Raw genomic sequence first — 19,886 nt, 5'->3', positions numbered from 1 at the left:
AGGTCCATTATGCCATAGAGGTACTTAAAACCCATTACTAGGGAGTATGTTTCTGCAAAGTTAGCATACACATTTGCCTGTTTAGATTGGACGTTAGCAAGGCCAAAAAGAAATCCTCTCACCATCTGCTTGTGAGCTAATTGATTTTGACAAGTGTCAATTTCTAATCCCTTATCATGTGATCCATAACGTGTCTCATCCTCACTTTCAGATGGGATTGCTGCAATAGAGAGTCCAATAACTGTTCAGCTCATATGGACAAAACATCATTTTGATCGTTTTGGCCTTTGCTGATTTGCACAAAGTTTGCTTCAGCAATTGAGGACTAACATTTGTGGATTTTCTGATGTCGAGGGGAGCTTTGAAAGAGTAACCCAGGTCAACAAGTTTCATGTAATGTAAGAATCAATTTTAGTCTTTGGAGAGTTGCGAAAAAAAACTTCCACAATGGGTCAGCGCCTGAGCGAGGATAGCGACCCCGACAAGGAAATTGATGTGGCAGAGCTGCAGGAATGGTACAAAAAATTTGTTGTGGAATGTCCGAGTGGAACGCTCTTCATGCACGAGTTCAAGAGCTTTTTTGGAGTTACTGATAACAAAGAGGCTGCAGATTACATTGAAAACATGTTTCGAGCGTTTGACAAGAATGGCGTAAGTACATACTTCTGGTGTGTGGAAGTTTAAGATTTGCACATTTGCCATTTACCTCACCATAGTATTGACACCTCACTTGCAACAGTAATAGTGAAGATTTGTTAATTGGCAGCATGTGTTACTCGTTTGCAATGAGAACAATTTTTAGTTAATTATTTGGGTAAGTCAGGTAAAATGCTCCAAAACTGGTTCCAGCTTCTGAAATGAGAACATTTCCTTGTTCTCTGAACTGAATATTTTATCTGAATGTCAGACAAAACAAGCAATTTGGCCATGTCAATTTCCCAGGGCCCAACTCTGGGAAATTATGATGGGCATTTTCTGACAGATTTTAGTCTAAATAATTCATTGAGAAAACAATCGTTAGCTGCAGCCCATTTTTTGTTCTAGTAAGAGTCTTTGTATTGTGTCTAGTGTATTGCAGCCGGAGTTAAGTGTCCCTTTATAACATTTTAACTCTTTCTCTTCACATTTGCAGGACAACACCATTGATTTTCTGGAGTACGTGGCAGCCTTGAACTTAGTCCTGAGGGGTAAACTGGAACATAAGCTTAAATGGACATTCAAAATGTATGATAAAGATGGAAGCGGGTGCATTGATAAAACAGAGCTTCTTGAAATTGTGGAGGTAATATTTACTTTACACAGTTACATTATGTAACTATTGATATGTAAAGCTTTAAAACTTCAATCAGTGGGCTTAAATGAAATTTAGCGAATGTAAGAGTCGTTCTGACATACTGTCCTGTTACTCTCAGTCTATCTATCGACTGAAGAAAGCCTGCCACGGAGAGCTGGATGAAGAATGCAATCTGCTGACCCCAGACCAAGTGGTTGACCGGATATTTGAGCTGGTTGATGAAAATGGAGATGGTGAGTGTTTGTAACAGTCTCGGACAGCTTAAAATGTTTCATGAATGATTCAAAGTAAGTCTGAGTCAAGATGCTTTGATGGCTTTGTGGAGTGTTAATGTTGCATGTGTGCATGTGTTCATTGTTGCTTGTGTATATCGAAAGGGAAGGTTTGTCCCAGCTGTGCAAAATGATGAATTCATGCATAGTAAAATAAGCCCAGAGACTAACTACTCCTCATCACTTAGGGGAGCTCTCCCTGGATGAGTTCATTGATGGAGCACGGAAGGACAAGTGGGTGATGAAGATGCTGCAGATGGACGTCAACCCTGGGGACTGGATGGACGTTCGGAGACGCAGTGCTGACTTTTAAGGCTGGAGCATGGACTGTCAATCTGTCACATACACACATTCTTCATGTGTGACCAATCATGCTGTCTTTTGTATCTTCTGCAGTTTATATGTATATAAAACAAGACAACACCACACACTCATCCTGGTGTTGTACTGCTATACTTTGCTTGCAAAGGGGCTACCTGTTTATTAGCTTTGGTTCAGGTTCCACACCTCAACAGTAGCTTTTACCTCATTTTTAGCAATCATGTCCTTGTAGGTCAGTTTTTATGTCTGTACTTTATAGATGCTGCAGACATAACATGCTGCTTACTATAATTTCTTTTTTGTTTTGTGTTGTAAAATGAGCATAAAAGTTAATGAATAAAAATACTTAAAGCCCCCACAAAAACATGGTCCACCATAGAGAGGTGTTACTGGTGTCACTTATTATTTAGGATGATAAGACCTCTTCTCAGGGTTGTGTGGGGCCATGTACACATGACCATTTTCCTAACTCCTTGATCATTTTGTTGCACCTAACTAACCTGAATAGCGCTTGAACAGACCAGAATAAATAAAAACACCAATTGGGGGTTTGTGGGGTCTTTAAAAACAATAAACCCATGAAATAAATGCCAGTTTCGCACTGCCTGTTTTGTTTTACAGTAATCTGACATGAATAAATGATTGACTAATTTGCAAGAGAGAATAATACAATTTCAAAAGCAACTATTTTCATAGATATTACATTTTAAAACTACACCTTAATGACAAATATCAAGATTACTAAAGACAGTTTCATAGTTTTCAAATAAAAACTAGTTGATGGCAGGTTTCAGGGTTTTTTATAAATATTCTAAGAAAAAAGTTGTGTACAAATAAAATGTCAAATTATAGGTTTTGGTATTAATTATATGCTGTTATCACAGACTATAACCCGGAAACCATGTGGTCTCATATTTTCTCGCGACAAGATATAAAGATAACGTCGTTCGTTGTTTTTCAAATCCTGGTGCAGGCTAACGAGCCTACTGAGCTATCGGAGAGCGACCTGTCGGGCGTATTAAGGCGGTATCTGCTGTCAGCTGTTTCTAAGTTATAGTGGCACTTTACTGTGGCATTAATATACTCGTTAACATCTTTTAGCAGAACTTGAATGCCGGTAATTCTGCGTTGTTTGAAGATGTCTTCGCGGCTGTACACGCCTAATAAACTCACCGGACAAGTACGCCACTCACTGTTGTCAGTGTCGTCTGAACTTAAACCAGTCAACATTGGCGAAATTACGGTAAGACTTTCGCTTAGAGGAAATTTTGTTTTTGTTTTCGTATTATATGCGTGGAAATGTCATAGTTTGTCTTCCTAAACACTAGTGTTTTTGTTTCTCCTGTTCTTCCTGTTGTTCCTCACACGGTGTAATGCTGCCCCCTCCTGGCCAGTCTGCAGAAGACAGCTTTCGGCTGAATTATGTCACCGGGAACCTGTTCTCCTGCCCTGAGGATGAGGCTTTGGCCCACTGCATTAGTGAGGACTGCCGCATGGGGGCAGGCATAGCAGTGATGTTCAAGCAAAAGTTCAATGGGGTAGAGGAGTTAAAGGCACAGAGTGAGTCAGACCGTCTATTAAAAATTAATCTGGAGTGAAACTGTCTTATTTCGAGGCTACTGATTCCCAGAAACCAGTTTTGTTTTTAGCAGAAGTCTGTTAAAAACCTGCATTCACATGTGGAAAAATCATCTTATGCTACACTGTCTGATCACATATATATGCCAACTTATACAAAAGGATGGATGCATTTATGGCTCCATCATCCCATCACATGAAAATATCCTTGATGTCGGATTTTCTACACATTTATCAAAAATCCCTCCTGTCTGGAAACGCAAGGATCTCCAATAGAGTTTATAATAAACATTTGTGGGTCACAACAGTTTGTAACAAAAAGTTCACTGATGTGTCAGTAAGGTTTGAGGGGTTTTTAAAAAATATTGTGTTTGAGGTTTTCGTATTGTCTTATTCTGATGTCAACGTTGTGTTTTTATATCCAAACAGAAAAGCTGCCGGGACAGTGTGCTGTGTTGAAAAGAGACAGACGCTTTGTCTATTATCTGGTAAAAACAGTTAATTAGAATTGTTCCCATTTCAAATTTTCAAACAACAATGTTGTTAATATTATATTTGCTCTCCTGTTGTTGTTTTTGTATTGTTATTGCAGATCACAAAGAAAAAGGCCAGCCAGAAACCGACCTATGACAGCCTGAGACAGAGCCTGAAGGACATGAAGGCACACTGTAAACTAAATGGAGTGACAAGAATATCAATGCCTCGGTTTGTAGCATTTCCAGTCATATAGTGACAGTCATATAGTGATACTTCGTCAAACCAGGTTCAAGAGAGAGATACTCATTTGCTCTGAATGTGGCAAGACTCGTGTTGGTTCTGTTACTGTTACAGTTGAACAGTATGTTTTTCTCTCTCTCTCTGACAGTATCGGTTGTGGCCTCGATAAACTGAGCTGGGACAGAGTGTCGCTGATCCTGGAACAGGTGTTCAAACACACAAACATCTCCATCACGGTCTACAGCCTTCCCAAGAGAGCAGAGACCAGAGTGATACAGGAAAACATGCGCAGATGATTGATGGAAAAGTTTGTTAATTGTAATATTTTATGTTGCACATATTTTGCATTGCATATTTTCTGTTTATGCACTTTTCTGTATTCCCTCAATACGTGGCCATGATGATAATCTTTTTCAGTGAAAAATGTTATTTTACAGATTAAATGGAAATAAATTTTCTTTTTGTGCGCAAAAATTCAACTGAACCCTCATAAACTTCTGCATGTAGATGACACATTAGACATATTTCTACCAAACATTGATAATTTATAATCTGCAGTCACTTCAGCAATCACCAGTTTTTAGCTGCATCCAAAACAGAGTCCTATAGAGTTATTATTAAATCCAGATGTTACTGGGTTTTGTCCACCTGTCTTTTCTGGATTAACATCATTTAAACCAGCAGCACTGAGCCTGAAATATCAGGTATCTCTTCATTTCCCCATTCATCCACCAGGCAATTACATTGTTGATTGAGCAAACAGTGTATTTGCATGTCTGTGGGCATCATATAACTTCCAGAGTGCTCATTGTAGCCTCTGCAGATGGCTGAGCTATTGTATGAGCCATCATTGATCTGCTCAGGTTTTGTACTTTAATGCAGCTGGGACACATTGGAGCTACCAGATGTGAGCTAAAAGAAAGGGGCGGGCGGAACCTGACACCACAAAGTCAATCCCACACATCCATTTTCTCCAGGATGGGAAAGCCTTTAAACACATGAATCTGAAGTGGGGGGGCCAGAGAGCTAATGCGATGTCATCTCTATTCAAAGCAGTCTATTATGTTAGTTGGATGAAATACTCAAACTAAAGGGGGCTCTATTTAATGATCTGACGACATGTACTCCAGGTGTAAAATAAACCTCAGCAGCCGCGAGACTGTCTGAGCAGGAGTTTGCACCCTGTGATCCTCCCGCTCTCCTTTGGGGCACCTTCAATAATTCATGAGGAGAAGGCTCTAACGGCCGTACACTGCGGCTGCCTGCCCATCTCCCCCCCATACATCCTGGCTGGCTGGAAGACTGTACTTCGGCATCAGTGCAACCAACCCCCACTCTCCTCCTCCTCCTCCTCCCCCTCCCTTCCCATCCCCCTTCTTGCCTGGCAAATTAGACTCCACACTGCAGCAGAGCCACCGAGCTGCGCTGCAGTGAGTGCGGGGAAATCTCCCTTCGTCACCTGTCACACCTCAACATGCTGCAGCTCGTGAGGCTGTGCATCCAAATCTGCCCTCGCCCCACCTCACAGCCCCTGCCTCTTTGTTCCCAGGCAGCTTCTGCTTGTCCCACTGCAGTCCGCTGCTTTCCCCGCCGATGCTCTCCCCCATTCTCGCTCCTTTTCTCTCCCACTCGCCCCCACCCCCGCCCCCTCCCTCTGTCCTCCATTCCCTTTTTTTTTCTTTGCTCGATGCGTATGAAATTGCAGAGCTCAGCATTCTTCTCTGCTAGCACTTAGGGAAAAGAGGGGGGAAAAGAGAGAGAGAGAGAGATGAGCAGGGCGGGAGGGCTTCTGGTGCACCACATAACTGGCCCCCTTCCAATTAAAGAAGAGAGCTTATGTTATTGAAGAGCAGCTTAGCCAATCAGGAGGCAGTGCAGGCAAAGACAGCAGGAAAAAAAGCAGCAGAGCGAGTGGGCAAGAGAAAGGGAAAAAAAAACTGCAGTGTGTGTGAGTGTGTGTAGTTTTTATCCCTCCCCTGAGCAGATCTTTATCAATTTGTGTACTCCAGTCTTGGGGTGCGTTTGAATGGGTGTCTGTGTGTGTATATGTGGTAGAGTTTAGAGGAGGACAGAGTAAAGGTGTGTCTAGAGGGCTGTGTTAGAGTCCTGACTTATTCATTCTGAAACTGGAAATAAGAGAAAGTAAGAGAAGATTGACTATTTTTCTCTCTATCTCAAAGTGTCTCGGAGCCTGTGGAGAAGGGGAAGAGCTTGGTGTCCAGAGGAGAGCGACCTGCACAGAAGGTAAGCAGCTGCGATCTCCTCCTACTGCAGGCACGCTGGCTTTCTGCACTTCTGAAGTTGTTTTTGTGTTCTTTGTCAGTGTGTGTTCCGGCTTTTCTGCCCCCTTTTCAGTCTTTCGTGTGTCATTGTGTTTAAATATGCACATGGATTTTGTACTTTAATGTTTTGGGTTTTTTTTTTTCCTGATAAAGACTTGACAGAAGAGCAGAGGAGGAAAGAGAGAGGGAGGGGGAAGGTTAGTGCGGGACTCCCTGATGCTTCTAGGCAAGTTTATGTGCACACGGTTCTCTAGTGCTGCAGTATCCAATTACCTCCCTGAGTGGAGCTGCCTCAGCATCCAGCCAGTTCCAGGCAGAGCCACTTACACCATCTTCCAGCTTTCCAAAATGACTGTCTCCAGTTGAACTTATTTATTATCCCTTGTTGGGATAAGGGCAAAGTTTTGCTGTACATTCAGTGCACGCTGATAAGCTCAGCGTGCCCAGCGCTGCAGCAGTTTTTGGTTTTGTAGTGCATGCTCTTATTGTGTATTCTGGGTTTCACTGGGGTCTGCTTAGATAACAGATTTAATTGGCCCTGATAGCGTTTGAGCCTGGTGGTGAGTTTCTGTTGTGTTTATCCGGTGTTCTGGGACTTCCTTCAGTCAGAGCCTGCAGCAAAAGTAGGCTCTCTGATTGGGTGAACTCGGCTTGCTGACAACATCGCGCCAAAGAAGCAGAAAAAATAGTATGATCGTGTCTGTGTTCCTTCACTGGAGTGTTTACACCATGAAAATATGGTTCATCATTATTGTAAAATGAGCTCAAACAGCAAAGGAAAGTGGAGCTTTCTTTGTTTATCGTGTCAGGCAGCTGTTTCACACCAACACATTTTGTTTTTTTCGCTGTGAATTCATAAACAGCTTTCTTTAAGCACATTCACTGTTTGTTTATTGCATCACACCGTCTTTTTTTGGAAGTCTGACCTTCATCATTTGTGAATGGAGATATGATACTGTCCAGCAGTGGGCACTGTGTGTTTTCTCTGCTGAAGGTGTCTGTGAATGCTGGCCTGCTGCAGAACGGGGAGGAAACATGGATGGACTTAGTGTATTTTGTGTGGGCACGCTGGAAAACGTTGTTAGACAGGATAAAGAGGACAGACTGTGCTGGTGCTTTCATATAACTATAAGGCTAATACCTTTCACCCTCAGACAGTCGATAGAAGCCCAAGACACGCTTGATCCCGACCAGAACCACTGATCCCAGTAATTGGTTTTAAATAATGTTTCAATTATTCAGCACTGAGTTATATGCGGGGATAAGGAGAGGGCTGGGAAGGAAATGTAACTCATTTCAGCACCATGGACAGAGCTCAGAGCAAAGGCTTTTGACAGGTGCCTCCTTCAGATTCTTGGAAACAAACCAGTGTTTTGCAGCGATGGTGGGATGACTGTTTAAGGCGGATGTGTGTCTATTTCAATGACCTGATAAACTGTCTGTTTCTACACATTTCCAGCTCTCTCTTTTATATTGCAGTTGGCTCGGCTCAGCCATTCTTCTTCCCTCTCAGTCGAAGACGCGAAGAAAACACTTTTCATTATTCATGCACGTCTCCTTTTTTAGAACACAGTCCGCCTTAAAGAGAAATATGTTTCTGCAGCGGTGCTGAAAACTCACGACCCGGCTGTTTCCTTTTAAAACCTTTGTCCTTCCTGTCGTTGTCCACCTGTATTATCGCTGTATGCTCCAGGTGGGAGTGTCAGCGCTGTGGTTTTGTTCTACCCTCCTCTTACACTGCAAAGCTCAGAGTGACACATCACACTGTGGGATGAAGTCGAGTGCAGCAGCAGAATCACTCAGCTTTGACATCTGCTTGTTACATGGGAATATTTGGGCAAAAACACACACTCATAAGGATAATATTATTGGAAGAGCAGAAATAATGCATTGTGCCGGCTGATAGTGGCTAGTAGCTAATTATGTTTCCCAGGAATCAATTTAAAGACAGTTGAGGAGGTGGTGAAAGACAGCAGTTTAATGTTGCGTCCATGAAAAGACAATGTAGAACATGCAACGTCTGCAGCCCGTACAGTTAAGACACCTGCTGTCACTTAATGCTTTGTTTCATGCCATGGTTGAGAGCGGCCAGGAAAGTGTCTCTGCAGGACGCAGCCGGCACACTGAGAAACTCATTTAGATACCAATGATCAGAAACCTCATTCCTCTAATGGCAAACGGAAATGAGACCCCTCGCTGTTCCCAAGAATTAGCCAGTGTCCCTCTTTAGAATAGAAGCAGAAGGCGAGAGATGGAGGAGAGTTAACCATTAGTTAAAATGGCTGGTTTGAACACACTGACCTGTATTCTGTGATCTACTTCAGTATAATTTTAGCTTTTTAGTAGCTTCTTGAATCAGGCTGCACAACATAAACAGTCCTGGCCATGTGCAGGAATTTACTTCAGTAAGTGCTGGGTAAGGATGGCTGGTAGGATCAGCAAATTGCCTTTCAAGGTTTATTTTTGTATTGTCTGTTCTCTTACTCTAAATGGGTAACGTGCTGCAACTTTTTCTAAGATTTGTGGGTTTTTGGGAGGAAGGGAGCAGCTGCTGGGCTTGTCATTGCTCATCCTCCATGTTTGACACCCTGTGTTTAGTGCGTCCCTGTCAATGATGGTAAATGCAACATAGCGGAGCAACAAAGGCTGTCACTGTGACATACCACAGTTAGCAGCCATCCCCAAACTCTCCATGTCAGGACGAGAAGACGTGCTGTAAAAACTCACCAAACAAGCAGAAATAGTGCTACTCCTGTGTTATTGTGCTGCATAGGTGAAACAGTGCAGATGTGAGTGATCCTCTTGGGGATACTAGAATAACACTGTGATAAATCCAGTGAAGTGCCAGAAGGACAGAAAGTGTGTGTGTGTGCCCTCTCATTAACCAGGAAGAGTCCACTTCATCATCCTCTCCAAGGGAAGGTTGCAGGATGTATTTATTCATGTATTTGTGTAAATGTGTTTCTAACTGTGCTCGTTAACGTGCATGCGAGTGACGGCGAGCCGGACAGAGATGGTGTTGGACGCGTGGATTATGATCATCTTTGAGAGTGCGGAGGAAAATGGGAATGAAAAAGGACAAAAGCAATGAGAGGACAGTGACGAGAGGAAGGCAAGACAAATGATACAAGTACGGGCGAGAGAGGGCGAGCGATAGAGCGAGAGATTGAGAGATCGTCAGAGGCAGAGCAAGAATGGAAGAGAGTGGGTGTGCATAGCAGAGCTACGAGCACTGCAGTACATTGCGGTGCCCAGCCCCCGCTGTGTTCTCTGCTCACCATCCGGTTCCATGCACTGAAAAGACCCCTGCAGCAGCAGAGCTGCACAGCGCAGAGGGCTGCCTGCTGATGAGCAGCAACCTCACAAACAGCTTTTGACCCGCCGTTGTGCATTCTGGACGTCTGACGATGCACAGATTTTTAAGGAGTGATGAGAAAGGCGGCGTTCTCGACAAAGCAACCGATCTGTGCCTGCCAGCGCATTGTCATGTAGAGAGAGGGAGCAGTCAATTCACGCTCCCCCTGGATTATGTAAGCATAGAACACAGTCACTTCACCCGATACCAGCTGAATCATATCACCGTCCCTCGCCATGTTTTCCTCATTAGGAACATCTGCCTCGCTGTTTGCTTTTGTTCCAGGGGTAGCATCTTTGCAAACACAGACAGACACTTTATTGAACTTATTGAAATGGCAACAATAGGGCGACAAACAACATGTACCCTTAAATAGCTGGTGTTTGTTCTGTATGCCTGTGGCCTGACATTTTGTTGATGATGCCCTGCATGGTGAGTAAGAAATAATGATCCCATGAATAACTGCTAAGACCGTCTTCTGATGTGAGCTCACCTGGGAGAAAAAAACGTTTATACAGTTTAAAGTCAGGCAGCGTGCAGAATGCATCCATGACTCACGCAGGATAGCCTCACACTTAAGTTTTATTGGTTTAATTATACAGCTTTTGGCCGGACAAGCAGTACTCTCTCTCTCTCTCTTTCTCTCTCTCTCTCTGTGTCACACACACACGCGAGGACACAGACACATGCATGCAGATGTGAGATGAATCTTAATAATGTGAAAGCTCTAGGAAACGAAGGAGAAGCTCGTTTCTGCTTCTATAAACAGTTGCTACGTTTCCGTCCCACTGCCTGCCCGGAGGGGCACGGAAGGGGGGGGTCGGATGGCTGAAGCGTGAGAGCTTCCCTCTTTGTATGTTCTCTGCTTTGCTGATGTGGCTGATTCACATTGCGTAGGGTGGACTCCTGTGACAAGGTCTGATTGTGTCTCTCGCTGTGTTCAGGAGTAGTTGAGTCAATTACACCTCGCCAGCCAGGTGTTTGAGCTGCTAAGTGTGTTTGCCTCAGCACATCACGCCGTGTTTGCGTCTGATTTGCAATGAAATCAGCACCAGGCTTTGAAAATGATAAGGCAAAAATGTGTGCTGCCTGTGAGTCACGCTGCAACTGAAGGTAGTAATCCAACTTGCAATGAATGTAAATGTATTCATTCACATCAAATGTGTCAGATGTTTGAATTATTGTGTTTATAACAGTGCTGGAGAATTTTCGCTTCTTATGTTGGAAGATCTAGTTGTTTAGAAATAGATTAAAATATTTAGATTTAATATTTTACTGACCTGCGTTTCACATGTGTTGTTATTTTCTGCCTTTGGTTGAAAAGTGGGAGAGCGTGTAACCTTGTGAAATCTCTTGAAAACACAAAGATAGAATTGCTACAGTCATGTTGTCCTTGCAGCAGCGTACTCTTCACAAGGTGATGCTTGGAGGAAAATGCTGTCTTTGTCAGTGGATAGTTGAGAATGTAGTCATGAAGGGGAAAAGGAGAGAAACACTGTGTTTTTTCTGTGTGTGTGTGTGAGAGAGAGAGAGAGAGACACAGAGAGTGGGAGAAAGCGGTAGAATATTGTAGTGTGGGTGAGCTGCAGCAGGGATTCAGAGTGCTGCATTGAGCTGCATAATTAATGTTAAGAGGGTGGAGCTAAAGGCGGAGATAACTTGCCAGGAAGAACAAGCCGCTGCAATTCTGCTCGAAACAGAGCTACCTCTTTTGTGTGTGTGTGTGTGTGTGTGTGTGTGTGTGTGGAATCACTCCTGAGTACAGGCGAGTGTGGAAGTGATATTTTGATGGAAAACCAAGGAGGCACAGTCAATCGTTTTGGTCCAGCTCCGTGTCCCCGTCCCATCTGCTCCCTCGGCCCTCAAAGCCAATCGCTCTCCACTGAGCTGTGTACCACAGCCAAATGCCTCAATGCTGGCTGCACGGCTCTGTTAATCATCCAATTTGTAGCAAAGCAGTTTCCTATATGACACATCTGGTGTAACTCTCATCTGGTCTGTCCGAATTGGACCATGAGGAAGGAGGAGGAGTGGCTTCATTCTGCAGGCTGCTTTTACATTTAGTCATCTTCTTTACAGATTGGAGGTTGCCGTTCAGTGTCGGCTACGTGGTGAGATTGCGCTGACTGCTGACAAAAGGACCCGTCCGTGCAGGAGGCCTGCTGTTCCTCATTGTTTTTTGGAGACAGTCTCCATTTTCCTCTCCCCAGTTGTGTTCCAGTTTCCCTGCATTAGAGACATCTGCCTCTTCGGCAAGCGGTGTGCACGTGCATTTAGGTCTGCACATGCAAAGCCATGTGTTTGACAAAGATGCACTTGGGGTCTGTGGTGATCACTCTGGGATGTGAATAAATGTTCACGGAGGCATGTATTAAAGGCATCCAGGTTTTCCTGTGAGTGTGTTTGTCTTTGGTGCTGTCAGAGCTCAGCATCCTGCTCCTCTGTCTCCAGGGTGATTCTGCCTGGCCGGTGACCACATCTATACCACACAGCTCCGCTTGCACCCCTGTCACCTAACCTCATCATCACTGGGGCTGTTCTGAGTTCTTGACACCTATTCTGCTGCAACATGGCCAGCCTTCACATCCTCCCTGCTTTACAGTGAAGCCCTGCCTGCTTGGGAAATAAGACCAAAGTGTTGTCCAGTGTTATCCTTCCATTGTATTGAATTTGTTTTATTTCCTTTATTTATTTTTAGCTCAAAGCAGCGCCACTCTTTGTTGGGATCTGCGTCTGCCAAAATCTTCTGCGGGGATCTGTCCTTGTCAAAAGGGCTGAGGGATCGCATAGAGGCATTTGAAATGCACCCTGTGTCGACTCCAAGCCTCCCGATACACGGAGAGGAAGCCGGTAATGACGGCAATTTCATCCCAGTCCCCCAAGAGCCACAAAATCACACTTAAATTACAACCTCGACATTATCAGGTGCAAGAAGAGGCAGATACAATTTAACCTTGGAGGTAGAAGCCCCCAGAAGGGTGCAAGGTGCATCCTACAACTGTAATATCAAGCTTGTTAAGGAGCAGGGATTTAATTTGTCTAAATAACAACAGTTGACTCTATGATAGCCTGCCAACAGTTGTCTTAAGAAACATGCCTTCAGGGTCTCACTGCGTTAAAAATGTAGTTCAAGGGTTTAGTATGTATTTTCCTCTGTTTTTCTTCTTCCTAGCCTATTCCAAAAGGCATCTGGCAGCAGAGTCTGAAGGCTTAGAGAAGCAACGCAGGGCCTCATTAAATATATTTTTTTTCTGTCCCCTGAAATCTTCGAAACGAGGAGACATTTTCTGTTCTCTCTCTCTCTCTTCAGTCCCATGGGGTCTTGCAGTGGGAGAGCTGAGTTGCCATTTCTTACGAGTTGCCAAGTGAGAATCTGCCCATCTGACATTCAGAACGCTTGGAGCAGTGCAAACATCAACAGAAACCTTGGAGGGAAAAAAAAAGGTCTTTTTTCCTGCTTGAACATAAACTCAGACTCTGAAATTGTTCCGAGCGTGTGTCAAACTATGAAAGTCTCGAAATTACTTTAAACTGCAGGCTGCTGTTGTGAGGAATTTTATAATTTTGTTGCTCTGTGCACCCTGCAAGTCTTTTTGGGTTTTTTTTGTTTGTTTGTTTGTTTGTTTGCAAATCACAGGTATACAAGGATTTATGTTTTTCATTAGTGGAACACTGTGCAGTGTAATATCACCCGGAGAGAGAAATAAGAGGAATAGAAAGAGAGGAGGAGAGGAGGAGGGAGAATGGTTTAGCAGTGTGAGTAGGTGCTCAGCATGAAGGCTGCTTCTTTTCTCTTTGAGTTTTTTGAGGCCGGTGTGCAGGCGAAGGACACAGCATCCAGAATTTAAAAACAACTCTTTGAGTTCTAACAGCAGTTTCAGGGATGAGTACATTTAAATATGCAGAGCATGCTTTAGTTTTTCTACCTTTGACGTACGATTTAAGGATGATCTCTGCATAACAAAGCATGTAAAATGCAGCTCTTTAGTATGATAGTTTTGTTTTGAATGCTTAATGGAAAAACAGTGGCTCAGTAACAACCAGTGGTGCAATGTAACGAGTAACAAGTATATATACTCTATTATTAATTATTATTACTATTGTTATTTCACTCTGCTACAATTGTTTGGCAGCTTTAGTTACTAGTTATTTTACAAATGAAGATTTTTGCACACAAAAAACGATGAGACAGAAAATGAGTTGGCAACTCTTTTCATAATCATTGAAAGCACTTTTAATGTAAAAGCATTTCATGGTTCTGGCTTCTCCAAAGTGAGGATTTGCTTCACTTCCTTTTAATTATTTAAATCGTTTTAATTTGCTTGCAATACTTTTGAGGTTTGGACAGTTGGTTGGACAAAACGAGCACTGTGAAGGTGTCACTTTGTGCTCTGCTTACTTGTGACAGCACTTCTCACTATTTTCAGATTTCTTACGAGCCAAACAATCAATCAATTTATGGAGAAAATCATCTGCAGATTAATAATAATCCTAATGAAAATAGTCAGAAGTTGCAGCCTTACATAAAATAGCTAGAAATGACCTCCACCCGATTACAACAGCATGAATGCGTGAGTAATGATAATCTAGTGATATATAAATCACATAATCTGCAGGTCACAGATTCCTGATTAAGATTACATTCCTTTACTTAAGTAACATTTTCAAAGCAGTACTTGATATTGTAATATTAGTACTTTTACTTCAATAAAAGCTCTTAGTACTCCCCTCCCGCCGCTACTAAAAGTACAAACAAGCACTAACAAATATTGCCTGTTGGATCCATCGCAAAGGTCTGACCTCCAGTGTGGTATCACAGGTGTTTTGTGACTCAAACGAACAACTCAAGTTGTGTGAGTGGCAGGTCACTTATGCTGCTTTGTAAAGCTGCAGGCCCTCCGCTGAGCGTTGAGCCATCCTCTTCACTCGTACTCTGCTCAGGTCATTGTGCTGCTGCCATTCCCGCAACAAAAGATTCCCAGCGTTCATTTGCATTCGGCGCACCTGTTTTGACTCACGCTGCATTCCAACGAAGCATCAGCAGCAAACAGGAACCAGGCTAGTCTAACTTCTCTCGAACTTAAAAACGAGTGGAGCACGCTGCATGTTTTGGCTGCGCGAGCCGGCCCAGCTGGAGACGTCGTGCAGATTCGATCTCTCGCAGCGAGATTATTGGCTTGACGGCAAATTGGTTGCCATCTTCAAGAGCGTGATGGAGAGTTGCAAAATCTATTTCCTCCCATGATAAGGCTGGTAATAGTTGGGCCTTGCGAGAAGGGCACGGCATTCATTGTACTGTATTGATCAAAAAATAATTGCTCCCGTCTTTTTGTCCAGTTACACCAGCCCACTCACAGCACTGTTATCTAGAGAGCTGTTCGTAAATACATTTTTTCCAATCTTCAGTCTCATCTAGAGAGTCTTCCTGAATCATTACAGAAAGCCTCATGATACACAGATACACATTGCACACTGTCTTACCGACTGTGTCCACTGGTTGAATAAGAGTGCTTTTTGAATTGCATGGCTCTGGTAATTGCCGTGAGCTTGCATGAGGGGGTTGTATAATATCTGACAGCTCAGGAGGAAAAATAGGTAAACAAGCGGTGAGGGGGGGGGGCACCAAAATGCCGCTGGAGTGGCCTGGTATCCGGCTCTATCCTGGAGGGAGCTGTGTACTAATTCGAAGTGAATCACGACGTTGTGGAGTCATATTTTTCTCTCCATGTTGTTTTAGTGAATCAGCGTTTTGGTCCATGCATTATCTTGCCTACATTACCAAATTTCTTCCTTCCTGCCTAAAAAAAAATCTCATTTTTATAGACTTTACTGACATCATGATTCAGGAAATATGGTTAGCAATCAAACAGGAAACACACAACCGCTGTGTCACATGAGAATCCTTTGTCCATCTTCATCTCTGAAAGGCCACGCTGGTGTTCACCCTTATTCTCTGCTGTCACTGCTCACTGGTCTTGCTGTATTTATCTGTCCTCGTCTCATTTTAGGACTGACCCTCGCTCAGATTCTCCTTTTGTGTCTGCCAGTTACAAGCAGCGGTCTGTCATATTTGAGTCTTTAGCCGGCCGTCACCCGGGGCACAAACCAACAGTCTGACCACGGTACTGTTCACGACAAGGGAACCAGCAGTTTGGTGAATAAATACGCTGATCATTTGTGACTGTGCATTATTCAGCAGATATCACAAAAACAAGCGTGTATCCTATGAAGCTCAAGCTACCCTGTGTATCACTTTCTGTATCTCACCTGATCCCCTTTGGGACACAGTTACCTCACCAGATAATTAAAATCCAGCAGCGTAAACTATGATACCTGCTCGACAAAATTATCCCAATTTGTTGCTGTGAGTCATCTTTAAACCCTTTTTTTTTGTAGAAAAAAATCCTCAGTGGTTTTTAAACTGATGGTCAGGCAGCTTTTTAGCCTGTTTTTTTTTCATACGGAGCTCTGCGAGTGGTGTGCATCTCCGTGTATTGTCAACTGTTATGTAAACCTGACTGCTGTAGAGAGTCTTTCAATGTGGTGCAGGGTACCGTTTATCTAGGACATGGTGGTTTGTGCCCCCTCACAGAAATGCGTCAAAGGGGCTGTGAAAGTGAGCTTGATATTTAGTTGCTTTTTTTCCTCTCTGTCTCAGACTTTCTTGCTAAAATGTCCTTGACACAGTGGGCAATAATTCAGTTAGCTGTTCTGCCTAAGGAAAGTCACGGGTGGTGCAGGGGCTACACACTTACCTACCACTGCAGAGACCTGAGTACAGGTCCAGCTTGGTCATGCGCTCCAAACACAGTTGGTTATGTTCATGGGTGGGAAGCCGGTGAGGGATGCTGTTCCTACTCCTACTGGTCAGTTAGGGTCAGTGCATTTAGCATGGTAAGATCTGCAGGATACCACCGACCTTTGTGTGTGTTGCACGATGCATCCTGGAGGAGGCGCAGTGCTGCCGACACCGTCCACAGGAAGACAGCGTTGATGATGATGCTATTGATTTTGATATATTGGGAAAAGTGGTGAAAGTGGTGAAGGAAGTACAAATACAGGATTTTAAAAATACTCCATTACAAATTAAATTCCTTTAATCAAAATCCTACAACCCCAATTCCAAAAAAGTTGGGACGCTGTGTAAAATATAAATAAAACAGAATGGGAAAATTTGCTAATCCTTTTTGACTTATACTCAACTGAAACAGCACAAAGACAATATATTTTATGTTTTACCTACACTTCATTGATTTTTGTAAATATCTGTTTATTCTGAATTTGATGCAGCAACATGTTTCAAACAAAGACCGGGAAAGCTGTGAAACGCTCCAAAAACACCTGTTTGGAACATTCCACAGGTGAACAGGTTGATTGGTAACAGGTGATAGTATCATGATTGGGTATGAAAGGAGCATCCTCAAAAGGCTCAGTCGCTCACAAGTGAGGATGGAGCGAGGTTTACCACTCTGTGAACACATGACTGAATAAAGGATGTTACTACATGGGCTCAGGAACACTTTGTAAAGCTGTTCTCACAGTTTGTTTGCAAATGACCGCGTTCCATTTTTATTCATGTTTTAAACCGCGTGCTGACTTTGTTCTGCAGAATAAAGGCCCCTGTGGGTGATATATTATTATATGTTGTTATTATATGTAGTGGAGTGAAAAGTACAATATTTACCTCTAAAATCTAATGGAGTGGAAGTAAAAAGTAGCTCATAATGGAACCTCCCTCCAAATTCTACCTAGTCCATCAACGTGGTTGCTTTCCACCACTGATTATTGTATCGTCAAACATGTTTGATCAGCGTTTATATTGATAGGGCTGATGGGACTCCAAACCACAGCAATCCTCATCTCATTTCCTTGAAGGCGTCTTGAAAAGTTACGTACAGAAGTGTGCACTTCACACCGATATCCTTCTTACATCCAGCCTCATTTTCTCTGTCGATTTGTTATGCCCTTTGATCATTGTGCAGGCATCAGTTTGCATGAATCTGCACTGTGAAAAACTTTCTACCCTTGAGATGAGTTTGAGTGTGATGCAACTGAGTGCTGTGATCAGTGGACATTGTTTTTGGCTACGACAGGGCTGAATTATTTGACATCCTCTCTGAAATCAGTGTCTAACAAGGGTAATTGAATGTACTCATTTTGATAATTAGTTTTTCATATACAAGATAAATAACTGAGCTAGAATATTTTGTAATGCAAGTTAGATTTAAATGCTAAAATGCTAATTAGCATCAACAGAAACTTTCGTTGAACTCATTCACTTCTGCAGTCGTTCACATTCGAGGTGAACGAAGAGACTCGTTGAACCTGCTGTAAAATAGCTTCTTCAGTGTTTTTGCACTTTCCAAACGGAGCTATTATTTATCGATTGTTGTTTTTCTAAAAGGGCACGACGTCACAGCTTGGCTCAATCTCAGCTGGCAGGTCTGTCCGTCCAGGTCTCCCCAGCGCCTCATCTCTATGAGAAATGAATGGAGTTACGGGGACGAGCTGATTGTGCTCCACTCAGTCTGAAAGCAAAGTGAAGCTGCGTCGTGCCATTACAGAGTAATTCACACACACACTGAAACTGACATTTTCTCCTTATCTAGTTCCTGACACGCGGCTGAAAAGTTTAAGAATCTCTTTACAAACGCTCTTTTCATTTTTGCAGCCTCACCATTTTCATATTACAAAATGAAAAAAAAATGAATCCAAATTGGAAAGTTAAGCTGGAATAGAAGTTAAACGCGCTGTGCATTATGTGCTGGTGCACCTTTTAAACAGCCTGCGCTGGCGGCTAAGCTGCTGCTCCCTGTGGGCTCTTTCAGACATAATGTTGGAGCATTTAGTAGATGCACAACTGAGCCCTGACTTATAGTGCGTTTGCATAATTTACACGAAATGACAAATTCAGAATGCAGTTCAGTATGACTTTGTTTTTTTCTTTTAGTTGAATTTAGTTAGTTAAATGGCTCCTATTGTTACATGGGCAGCATCACCCACAGATCAAGCATTTATGAAACACAAAGAGGATTCACCAAGTGGAGTTATTTCTCCTCCAGCTGTGTGAAGCTAAAATAATTTAAATCTATGTCAGGATTTATTTAATGACCATTCTGGGTGACGTTAAGCCCTGCCAGGGGTGCAGGTCGTAATGATGCAGTGTGTTAAATTTGGTGCAGCTAATAATCAAGTGCTGCTATTTGGAGGCACAGCGCTCTTTTCAAGGGGCAGTGCTTTTCAGTATTTGGGGAAGAACCGTTTTGTAAACACGCCTCAACCTGTTGAAACACGTTTAACCGCACAGAGTTGTATTTACTGGGACAGTTTTGCTCCAGTTAACATTTCACAGCTGAGAGAATGCAGAGCGAGAAAGGAGAAATACGGTAAGGAAGGGGAAGGAAATGTAAACACAGCAAATAATTAGACTGGTTATTCTCTGACTGGGTGACTGACAAGACACAATATTGAGTTTGACGTGCAGAATAACTGATAATCAGCGGCATAATGAGAATCCGCAGTGACTTTGTTCTCCTGACACGTCTGCAGTTTGAATGCTGAATGCTGTTGTGACTGTTGCATATTTTCTAATACCCAGCGAATTGCTGAGCTACGACTGGACCGAGCCATTAGTCCTCTGACAGATACCAAATGGAGGTGATACTCATTTTACTAAATGCATTATGAAGACAGCTAGTTAATCAAAACCGTCACGAGGTTCAGCTCGCACCAGATGACCTACATCTCCTGTTATAAAATGGTTGCCAGATGTTTTCTCTTGTGCTTCAAATACGTGAATATTGAGGGGAATTCTGTTGTTCATTTGCCCAGAAATAGTCAGCGCACAGTAAGTCTGCAAACTGAACCCATGGCTTTGTCAGCGATTAGTCAGATGTCAAGCCAGCCCTCAGCCCTAAGAGCGAAGGCGTTGCATTTTTGAAGTCTGAATACGGGACATTTTGTCTCTGGAGGAGGTTACGCTTTGAACCACCAACGAGGGTGAAGGACCCAAAGCAGAGAGGGAGAGTCATCCTTACATCCCGTCATGTCGAAGCTCAATATTTAAT

The 19,886-nt window shown here is 43.1% G+C and overlaps 3 protein-coding genes across 4 annotated transcripts in view; all 3 read left to right on the top strand.

The window, feature by feature from the left end:
* Nucleotides 1–219: 219 nt before the first annotated feature.
* guca1b (guanylate cyclase activator 1B) lies at nucleotides 220–2,457 on the top strand. Its single transcript, XM_041945826.1, has 4 exons — nucleotides 220–651; nucleotides 1,133–1,282; nucleotides 1,413–1,527; nucleotides 1,755–2,457. The coding sequence occupies exons 1-4, from the start codon at nucleotides 448–450 to the stop codon at nucleotides 1,877–1,879; spliced, it is 594 nt and encodes a 197-aa protein (XP_041801760.1). The 5' UTR covers nucleotides 220–447; the 3' UTR covers nucleotides 1,880–2,457.
* Nucleotides 2,458–2,835: 378 nt separating this feature from the next.
* Nucleotides 2,836–4,661, top strand: oard1 (O-acyl-ADP-ribose deacylase 1). The gene is made up of 5 exons (XM_041946343.1): nucleotides 2,836–3,130; nucleotides 3,282–3,447; nucleotides 3,895–3,953; nucleotides 4,058–4,170; nucleotides 4,331–4,661. Exons 1-5 carry the CDS (start codon nucleotides 2,999–3,001, stop codon nucleotides 4,476–4,478), a joined length of 618 nt encoding a protein of 205 aa, XP_041802277.1. The 5' UTR covers nucleotides 2,836–2,998; the 3' UTR covers nucleotides 4,479–4,661.
* Nucleotides 4,662–6,186: 1,525 nt separating this feature from the next.
* LOC121612610 (synaptotagmin-2-like) overlaps nucleotides 6,187–19,886 on the top strand; it is a 56,426-nt gene continuing 42,726 nt past the window's right edge. The window contains exons 1-2 of one of the 2 annotated variants that reach the window (XM_041945616.1): nucleotides 6,187–6,261; nucleotides 6,363–6,426. The gene's annotated coding sequence lies outside the window, so the exon portion shown is untranslated. Of the gene's footprint in view, nucleotides 6,262–6,362; nucleotides 6,427–19,180; nucleotides 19,206–19,886 lie in introns of those variants that run through there. The other variant, XM_041945615.1, reaches the window with a different exon arrangement.

Source organism: Chelmon rostratus, chromosome 10 (genome assembly GCF_017976325.1).
Source record: "Chelmon rostratus isolate fCheRos1 chromosome 10, fCheRos1.pri, whole genome shotgun sequence".
NCBI lineage: Eukaryota > Metazoa > Chordata > Actinopteri > Chaetodontiformes > Chaetodontidae > Chelmon > Chelmon rostratus.
Note: the sequence above shows the minus strand (reverse complement) of the source record. Positions and strands in the feature narration are given on the sequence as shown.

Coding starts and splice junctions, on each gene's coding strand:
- guca1b (XM_041945826.1), top strand. CDS start 448: ATGGGTCAGCGCCTGAGCGAGGATAGCGACCCCGACAAGGAAATTGAT. Junction 652..1,132: donor GAGCGTTTGACAAGAATGGC/GTAAGTACATAC, acceptor TCACATTTGCAG/GACAACACCATTGATTTTCT. Junction 1,528..1,754: donor GGTTGATGAAAATGGAGATG/GTGAGTGTTTGT, acceptor CTCATCACTTAG/GGGAGCTCTCCCTGGATGAG.
- oard1 (XM_041946343.1), top strand. CDS start 2,999: ATGCCGGTAATTCTGCGTTGTTTGAAGATGTCTTCGCGGCTGTACACG. Junction 3,448..3,894: donor AGAGGAGTTAAAGGCACAGA/GTGAGTCAGACC, acceptor ATATCCAAACAG/AAAAGCTGCCGGGACAGTGT. Junction 4,171..4,330: donor ACAAGAATATCAATGCCTCG/GTTTGTAGCATT, acceptor TCTCTCTGACAG/TATCGGTTGTGGCCTCGATA.